General features: G+C 45.2%; 1 protein-coding gene across 6 annotated transcripts in view; it reads left to right on the top strand.

The window, feature by feature from the left end:
- Positions 1 to 9,397, top strand: part of afg3l2 (AFG3-like AAA ATPase 2) — a 511,786-nt gene that overhangs the window by 3,180 nt on the left and 499,209 nt on the right. For 5 of the 6 annotated variants that reach the window (XM_072462199.1, XM_072462201.1, XM_072462200.1 and 2 more), the window contains exons 2-9: positions 1,092 to 1,203; positions 3,471 to 3,527; positions 4,321 to 4,526; positions 4,616 to 4,768; positions 4,834 to 4,908; positions 4,999 to 5,123; positions 6,837 to 7,107; positions 7,511 to 7,648. In XM_072462199.1, coding sequence (XP_072318300.1) covers positions 1,092 to 1,203; positions 3,471 to 3,527; positions 4,321 to 4,526; positions 4,616 to 4,768; positions 4,834 to 4,908; positions 4,999 to 5,123; positions 6,837 to 7,107; positions 7,511 to 7,648 — 1,137 coding nt within the window. The remainder of the gene's footprint in view (positions 1 to 1,091; positions 1,204 to 3,470; positions 3,528 to 4,320; positions 4,527 to 4,615; positions 4,769 to 4,833; positions 4,909 to 4,998; positions 5,124 to 6,836; positions 7,108 to 7,510; positions 7,649 to 9,397) is intronic. The other variant, XM_072462202.1, reaches the window with a different exon arrangement.

Here is a 9,397-nt window from a genome sequence, read left to right as displayed (position 1 = left end):
TCGGAAATGCCCGGTCTAATTTTCGGGGCAATATATATAATGTATATATGTATATAATGTATATATATATGTATGTATGTATGTATGTATGTATGTATGTATGTATGTATGTATGTATGTATGTATGTATGTGTATATATATATATATATATATATGTATATATATATATATATATATATGTGTATGTATATATATATATGTATGTGTATATATATATATATATATATATATATATATATGTATGTATATATATATATGTATGTATATATATATATATATATATGTATATATATATGTATATATGTATATGTGTATATATATATATATATGTATGTATATATATATATATATGTATGTATATGTATATATATATATGTATATATGTATATAATGTATATATGTATATAATGTCGGTGTAATCCCTCATTGGTCCAGGCGTGTTCCATAGTAGAAAAAGCTTCAGTTGTTTCATCTGGACTCAGTTTGAAAAAATAGACGTTTCGACACAGAACAGTATTAATATCGGAGTTCTCGATCTAAATTCTGTTATTGACAATGACTCTTGGATGAGAGTCGAAACGTCTATTTTTTAAACTGAGTCCAGATGAAACAACTGAAGCTTTTTCTACTATATGTATATAATGTATACATGTATATAATGTATATGATGTATATGATGTATATGATGTATATGATGTATATGATGTATATGTATATGATGTATATGATGTATATGTGTATATGATGTATATGATGTATATGTGTATATATGTATATGATGTATATGATGTATATGATGTATATGTATATGATGTATATGATGTATATGTATATGATGTATATAATGTATATATTGTACATTGTTTTACATGCTAATAACCAGGTTTAAAACACATTTATCTTGTTCTTATGACGCCGCGATGCCGCGTGCGCTTGTGGGCCCCTGAAATTGCTTGTGGGCCCCTGAAATTGCTTGTGGGCCCCTGAAATTGCTTGGGGGCCCCTGAAATTGAAAATCTGTTCCTCAGCCTGAAAGCTGGTCTGGGTCCTGAGTCAGGGTTTTTATTTCTTGATTTTTTTTTTGTTGCAGATCCTGATGAAGGCGGCAGGTGCACAGGCGGCAGGTGCACAGACTGACAGGGACTGGAGCCAGAGTTTGTGGCGCGACCTGCAGAGACACATGAGCTCTCGTCCTCCTAAAGGTCAGATCTCTCATACTCCTTTATCCGAGACGTTTATCGTAGACGTTTATCGTAGACGTTTATCGTAGACGTTTATCGTAGACGTTTATCGTAGACGTTTATCGTAGACGTTTATCGTAGACGTTTATCGTAGACGTTTATCGGAGGCGTTTATCGGAGACGTTTATCGGAGGCGTTTATCGGAGGCGTTTATCGGAGACGTTTATCGGAGACGTTTATCGGAGGCGTTTATCGGAGGCGTTTATCGTAGACGTTTATCGGAGACGTTTATCGGAGGCGTTTATCGGAGGCGTTTATCGGAGACGTTTATCGGAGACGTTTATCGGAGACGTTTATCGGAGACGTGTATCGTATACGTTTATCGTAGACGTTTATCGTAGACGTTTATCGGAGGCGTTTATCGGAGACGTTTATCGGAGACGTTTATCGTAGACGTTTATCGTAGACGTTTATCGTAGACGTTTATCGTAGACGTTTATCGTAGACGTTTATCGTAGACGTTTATCGTAGACGTTTATCGGAGGCGTTTATCGGAGACGTTTATCGGAGGCGTTTATCGGAGGCGTTTATCGGAGACGTTTATCGGAGACGTTTATCGGAGACGTTTATCGTAGACGTTTATCGGAGGCGTTTATCGGAGGCGTTTATCGGAGACGTTTATCGGAGACGTTTATCGGAGGCGTTTATCGTAGACGTTTATCGGAGACGTTTATCGGAGGCGTTTATCGGAGGCGTTTATCGGAGACGTTTATCGGAGACGTTTATCGGAGACGTTTATCGGAGACGTTTATCGGAGACGTGTATCGTAGACGTTTATCGTAGACGTTTATCGTAGACGTTTATCGGAGGCGTTTATCGGAGACGTTTATCGTAGGCGTTTATCGTAGACGTTTATCGGAGGCGTTTATCGGAGGCGTTTATCGGAGGCGTTTATCGGAGGCGTTTATCGGAGGCGTTTATCGGAGGCGTTTATCGGAGGCGTTTATCGGAGACGTTTATCGGAGACGTCGTTTATCGGAGACGTTTATATGAGACGTTTATCAGAGACGTTTATCGGAGTCCATGTCGTAAGACAAACTTACTCCTGCTGTGAGAAACAGCTAAAACGTATAAATTGGCACATTTTTAGACTTTTTACTTTTACAAACTCTCTTTGGGCGTCAGCTCGACCAACTTTACATCTGGTGATTGTCTTTAGGGGTGGGGCATTAAAATCACATGTTTGGGTATAAATGTTATGTGGGGCGGAGCCACAACCTTCATTGTGAGTTGTGTTGGTTTGCCCTTTGGCCCTAAACCTACTTGAAGTGAAACAATGTTATTTGGCAGTATAGCTCCGCCCACAGGTGACCGTGTTGTTCCAATGGGAAAAGCTCCTCATTTGGACTCACTTTGGACATCTTGAGACACAGCCAATGACAAATTACATTCTCGCTCTCTTCCGACGCAAAGAAGTCACTAGAGTCTCCATCCGGACCGGCAGGACGTCTCCTGTGCTGAGGGGGCGTGGCTCTCATGTTTATTAGCCGTGTTAGCGTCGTTAGCCTCGCTAGCGTGTGCTGTGGGCTATTTTCCACTGGGGCCATCAGCTTTGTTTGTTTTGGTCCCGTGGCGTTACCGGACTTGTGTCGTCCTCGTTCTTTGGGATCCGCGGGTCAAACGGTGATTTTAAAAGGAGGTTTTGCAGCAGCAGGTGAGGTGTGTCCCCTCAGTGTCAGCAGCAGGTGAGGTGTGTCCCCTCAGTGTCAGCAGCAGGTGAGGTGTGTCCCCTCAGTGTCAGCAGCAGGTGAGGTGTGTCCCCTCAGTGTCAGCAGCAGGTGAGGTGTGTCCCCTCAGTGTCAGCAGCAGGTGAGGTGTGTCCCCTCAGTGTCAGCAGCAGGTGAGGTGTGTCCCCTCAGTGTCAGCAGCAGGTGAGGTGTGTCCCCTCAGTGTCAGCAGCAGGTGAGGTGTGTCCCCTCAGTGTGTCACATGACTAGAAGTCCCACTTATTACTATTTTCATTTAAATGTATCATGACTTTGTTTATTTTGGTGTTTAGTTCTACTTGTGTTCTTCTGTTTTGGTTTTCGCTCCTTGGTCATGTTCTGTATTCTGAGTTTTGTCTTCTTGAAAAATTTAAAATAAAAAATATAATAATAATACAAATGTAATTATTATTGGTTGAACTGAAATATTGGATTAAAGCCTCTTTTGAGCTCTGACTTTCTAGTGAAGAAGTTAAATGCAGCTTTGTGTCCCTGACTCTGGTCCTTCTGTTTCTGTTACAGGCTTTGAGAAATACTTCCCCGACAGCCAGAAAACACCAAAGACCCACTCCAAGAAAGGTGTGCTTTAGACCCGGTTTAGTCCTGCTTTAGACCCGGTTTAGTCCTGCTTTAGACCCGGTTTAGTCCTGCTTTAGACCCGGTTTAGTCCTGCTTTAGACCCGGTTTAGTCCTGCTTTAGACCCGGTTTAGTCCTGCTTTAGTCCTGCTTTAGACCCGGTTTAGTCCTGCTTTAGACCCGGTTTAGTCCTGCTTTAGACCCGGTTTAGTCCTGCTTTAGACCCGGTTTAGTCCTGCTTTAGACCCGGTTTAGTCCTGCTTTGGACCCGGTTTAGTCCTGCTTTAGACCCGGTTTAGTCCTGCTTTAGACCCGGTTTAGTCCTGCTTTAGACCCGGTTTAGTCCTGCTTTAGACCCGGTTTAGTCCTGCTTTAGACCCGGTTTAGTCCTGCTTTGGACCCGGTTTAGTCCTGCTTTGGACCCGGTTTAGTCCTGCTTTAGACCCGGTTTAGTCCTGCTTTGGACCCGGTTTAGTCCTGCTTTGGACCCGGTTTAGTCCTGCTTTAGACCCGGTTTAGTCCTGCTTTGGACCCGGTTTAGTCCTGCTTTGGACCCGGTTTAGTCCTGCTTTAGACCCGGTTTAGTCCTGCTTTGGACCCGGTTTAGTCCTGCTTTAGACCCGGTTTAGTCCTGCTTTAGACCCGGTTTAGTCCCGGTTTAGACCCGGTTTAGACCCGGTTTAGTCCCGGTTTAGTCCCGGTTTAGACCCGGTTTAGACCCGGTTTAGTCCCGGTTTAGTCCCGGTTTAGACCCGGTTTAGACCCGGTTTAGACTCTGTTCTTTTGTTTATGCAGAATCCAAAGGTGAGGAAAATTTGAGTGGTGGAGAATCTGGAGGAGGCGAGACAGGAAGTGGAGGAGGCGGGACAGGAAGTGGAGGAGGCGGGACAGGAAGTGGAGGAGGCGGGACAGGAAGTGGAGGAGGCGGGACAGGAAGTGGAGGAGGCGGGAAACGCGGTGGGAGAAAGGAGGACTCTCATTGGTCGAATCGGCTGCAAAAGGTGAGTGTACACATGGCTCCGCCTCCAAACCACGCCTCTTTGTGCTGTAGTGACATGCTTCAGCCTGCAGGGGGTGTGTTTGTGCACAGGGCGAGATCCCGTGGGACGACCGAGAGTTCCGCATGTATCTGCTCAGTGGTGCCGCCTTCTGGTTCACTGTGGGATACTACTTCCTGTGGAGGGACGGAGGTCGTGAGGTCACGTGGAAGGACTTTGTGCACAGCTTCCTGTTAAAAGGCGCCGTGAGTGTGACAGAAGTCTGAAGTCCTGTTTGTACACATGGTCACCTGGTCTTTGTGTGGTTCAGGTGGAGCGGCTGGAGGTGGTGAACAAACGCTACGTCAAAGTGGTCTTCAGCCCCGGGAAGACTCCTGTGGACGGGGTGAGTCCTGGTCCTGGTTCTAATCTGGTTCTGACACAGTTCTGACCTGCTTCTAATCTGGTTCTGGTTCTGGTTCTGGTTCTGCTGCAGCAGTACGTCTGGTTTAACATCGGGAGCGTTGACACGTTCGAGAGAAACCTGGAGGCGTCTCAGAACGAGCTCGGGATTGAGGCTGAGAACAGAGTCCCAGTGGTCTACTCCACCGAGAGCGACGGGTGAGTGACAGGAGTGATGGGTGAGTGACAGGAGTGACAGGAGCGACAGGAGCGACGGCTGAGTGACGGGAGCGTTCTGATTTAACCTGCATCAAATGTCACTCTGATTTCTGTTGTGATTCTATTTGTGTAACACATAGATCTGTGTGTACAGTTTGAGCCCCGAATCCTCCTCTGCTTCTATTAGGATTATTATTATTAGTTTTAGTGTTATTATTAGGCCCGAGCGCCACAAGCTGCGAGAGGCCTATTAGTCCCGTAAGGCCGTGCAAAGCACGGCTGCGAAAGTGCGCACGTAGTTCGCACGAAATCGAGCGCGAAGCGCTCGCCCACTTCCAAACACTCACTAACGCACTCCTTCACTCACTAATACTAATTAGTAGTAGGAAAATGGAACATTACCGTTGTAAACGGGCGAAGCCCGTGCAAAAGTGCGCACTAAACGAGCACTTTACATTGGGATGACTAAAGCACTCATTTGCTCTAAGTAGCTCACGAATACGTTCCATCTCTTGCATGTTCCGTTCATATAAACATGTGATGCCAAAATGTAACATTATTACTGTTTAGAGGGCCAAAAACACAAAGTGGGCGGAGCCCACTCAAAATTAAGGAAAGTACCCGTCAGTGACCAGGGACCCACACCATGAGGTAGGAAAGCGCGAGCGCTTTCCGAAAATGTATAGTTTATGATATTTGAAAAATGGGAAACATTGTTTTCGCATCGGAATATTCTTCTTTCTTTCTTTCTTTCTTTCTTCTCGGGACCAACCCCCCTATTTTTCACCCAGTGACATTGACGAAAAGTCACAAAAATGTTCACACCTCTAAAATCGTGCCTCTACATTCTGGCTATTTCCCTTTTCTAAAATAAAATAATGTGCGCGTCAGCCCCAAATGTACCAAAAATGCATTGAGAGATGGGAAATTGCCCAAAGAAATCTGATCGTAGAATCATGAAATTTGGCGCAGAGGTAGATTGTGACAAGAGAAGTAAAAAATATTTTCACGGCAACGCCGTTCGCCCAACCAAATATACCAATATTGCTTCAAAAATGGCTAAGCATGACTCTGGAGTTTTTCCAAACGTTGTACTTTTACGAACTCCTCCCAGGGCGTTGGCTCTAAAAAGCTGAAATTTGGTGAAAATGCTACTGAGGAGTGGGACATCAAAAGTTATTCAAATGACATTGACCCTGTCACGGTCTCTGAGCGGCGAAGCCGCAAACTGTAGCAAGAATTTCAGAAATCTCCCAAATTTAACATTTCTGCCGTTTGCGCAGATAAAGTCCGAATTGCGTCAAATTAGAATCACTTGTTAAACTCTTTGCCCTAAACCTACTTTAAGTGAAACAAATATTAATTTGGCGCAATAGCGCCCCCTACAGGATGAAAATAAATATTAAATGGAGGGTAAAATATTTTGTTTTTCGAAATGTTATGAAATTTGGCACAAAGTTCCATTTTGCCATCCCGATCAAAAAAGTCAATGAGATCCTTGTCATATTTGTTACGGCGTAGCGCCCCTTCCTCTTGTTGCGGCGGCGTGGCGAAGGCCGATCATCGCCGCTTGCGGATATATTTAGTATTATTATTATTCATGTAGAATAACCAGTTTGTGCTTCTTTGGCCACACAATTAATCCAAGTGAAAAAGCAGAAAAAAGCCTTTCGTCACATGTTTCATTTCTCCTGGTGTCTCTGTCTCCTGCAGGACGTTCCTTCTGAGCATGCTCCCCACGGTGCTCATCATTGGCTTCCTGCTGTTCATGTTGCGGCGGGGCCCTGCAGGGGGGCGTCCGGGCCGTGGTGTTGGGGGCCTTTTCAGCGTCAGCGAGACGACGGCCAAAGTCCTAAAGGAGCAAATCGACGTCAAGTTCAAGGACGTGGCCGGCTGCGAAGAAGCCAAGCTCGAGATCATGGAGTTTGTCAACTTCCTCAAGAACCCGAAGCAGTACCAAGACCTGGGAGCCAAGATCCCCAAGGTACAAAGACCCGAGTCAAGACCCGAGTCAAGACCCGAGTCAAGAAATTAGGATAAATAGCTTTGTTCTCAGACCAAGTGAAGATCCTACTCCACAGACGGAGAGGCTTCAATCTACAGATACACTCTGGAGCCAGAACCAGCAGAGTCGCTGCTCGGGCAGCGGAGCTGAAGCTGTAGCATCATATTTCTGTTCCTAACTGGTCTGACCATAATTCATTTAAAGAGGAACGTTTTAATCCTGGTCTTAAATGAAGAGACTGTGTCGCCTCTTTAACATGGACAGAACTCTACCTCCTACTGTGCTTTTAGAGACTCTTGGGACCTTCTTGCAGAAGAAGTAGATGAAGCAGAGGGTGCAGATGAAGCAGAGGGTGCAGAGGATGACTGTGCTCTCTCCACAGGGGGCCATCCTCACTGGACCTCCTGGAACAGGGAAAACTCTTCTGGCCAAAGCCACAGCAGGAGAAGCCAACGTCCCCTTCATCACCGTGAACGGATCAGAGTTTCTGGAGATGTTTGTGGGAGTCGGCCCTGCAAGAGTGAGTCCTGTTTTAGACCTGGTTTAGTCCTGTTTTAGACCTGGTTTAGTCCTGTTTTAGACCTGGTTTAGTCCTGTTTTAGACCTGGTTTAGTCCAGGTTTAGTCCAGGTTTAGACCTGGTTTAGTCCAGGTTTAGACCTGGTTTGGACCTGGTGTAGTCCAGGTTTAGACCTGGTTTAGTCCTGGTTTAGTCCTGGTTTAGACCTGGTTTAGACCTGGTTTAGACCTGGTTTGGACCTGGTTTAAACCTGGTTTAGTCCTGGTTTAGACCTGGTTTAGTACCTGGTTTAGTCCTGGTTTAGTCCTGGTTTAGACCTGTTTTAGACCAGATTTAGACCTGGTCTGAACCTGGTTTAGACCTGGTTTAGTCCAGGTTTAGTCCACGTTTAGTCCAGGTTTAGTCTACGTTTAGTCCAGGTTTAGACCTGGTTTAGACCTGGTTTAGTCCTGGTTTAGTCCAGGTTTAGACCTGGTTTAGTCCAGGTTTAGACCTGGTTTAGACCTGGTTTAGTCCTGGTTTAGACCTGGTTTAGTCCTGGTTTAGACCTGGTTTAGTCCTGGTTTAGTCCTGGTTTAGTCCTGGTTTAGACCTGGTTTAGACCAGGTTTAGTCCTGGTTCAGTCCTGGTTTAGTCCTGGTTTAGACCTGGTTTAGTCCAGGTTTAGACCTGGTTTAGTCCTGGTTAAGTCCAGGTTTAGACCTGGTTTGGACCTGGTTTAGTCCAGGTTTAGACCTGGTTTAGTCCTGGTTTAGACCTGGTTTAGTCCTGGTTTAGACCTGGTTTAGTCCAGGTTTAGACCTGGTTTAGACCTGGTTTAGTCCTGGTTTAGACCTGGTTTAGTCCTGGTTTAGACCTGGTTTAGTCCTGGTTTAGTCCTGGTTTAGTCCTGGTTTAGACCTGGTTTAGACCAGGTTTAGTCCTGGTTCAGTCCTGGTTCAGTCCTGGTTTAGTCCTGGTTTAGACCTGGTTTAGTCCAGGTTTAGACCTATTTTAGTCCAGGTTAAGTCCAGGTTTAGACCTGGTTTGGACCTGGTTTAGTCCAGGTTTAGACCTGGTTTAGTCCAGGTTTAGACCTGGTTTAGAGCTTGTTTAGACCTGGTTTAGACCTTGTTTAGACCTTGTTTAGACCTGGTTTAGACCTGGTTTAGACCTGGTTTAGTCCAGGTTTAGACCTGGTTTAGACCTGGTTTAGTCCAGGTTTAGACCTGGTTTAGTCCAGGTTTAGACCTGGTTTAGTCCTGGTTTAGTCCAGGTTTAGACCTGGTTTAGTCCAGGTTTGGACCTGGTTTAGTCCAGGTTTAGACCTGGTTTAGTCCAAGTTTAGACCTGGTTTAGTCCAGGTTAAGTCCAGGTTTAGACTTGGTTTAGACCTGGTTTAGTACAGGTTTAGACCTGGTTTAGTCCAGGTTTAGTCCAGGTTTAGTCCACGTTTAGCCCAGGTTTAGACCTGGTTTAGTCCAGGTTTAGACCTGGTTTAGTCCTGGTTTAGTCCAGGTTTAGACCTGGTTTAGTCCAGGTTAAGTACAGGTTTAGTCCTGGTTTAGTCCAGGTTTAGACCTGGTTTAGTCCAGGTTTAGACCTGGTTTAGTCCAGGTTTAGACCTGGTTTAGACCTGGTTTAGTCCAGGTTTAGACCTGGTTTAGACCTGGTTTAGTCCAGGTTTAGACCTGGTTTAGTCCAGGTTTAGACCTAGTTTAGACCTTGTTTAGACCTGGCTTGGACCTGGTTTAGACCTGGTTTAGTCCAG

Source organism: Eucyclogobius newberryi, unplaced genomic scaffold (assembly GCF_026437365.1).
Source record: "Eucyclogobius newberryi isolate DKJ021-1_F unplaced genomic scaffold, fEucNew1.0.hap1 SCAF_39, whole genome shotgun sequence".
In the NCBI taxonomy this organism is placed as follows: Eukaryota; Metazoa; Chordata; class Actinopteri; order Gobiiformes; family Gobiidae; genus Eucyclogobius; species Eucyclogobius newberryi.
The sequence above is the reverse complement of the archived record's forward strand: the minus strand, read 5'-3'. Positions and strand labels throughout refer to the sequence as shown.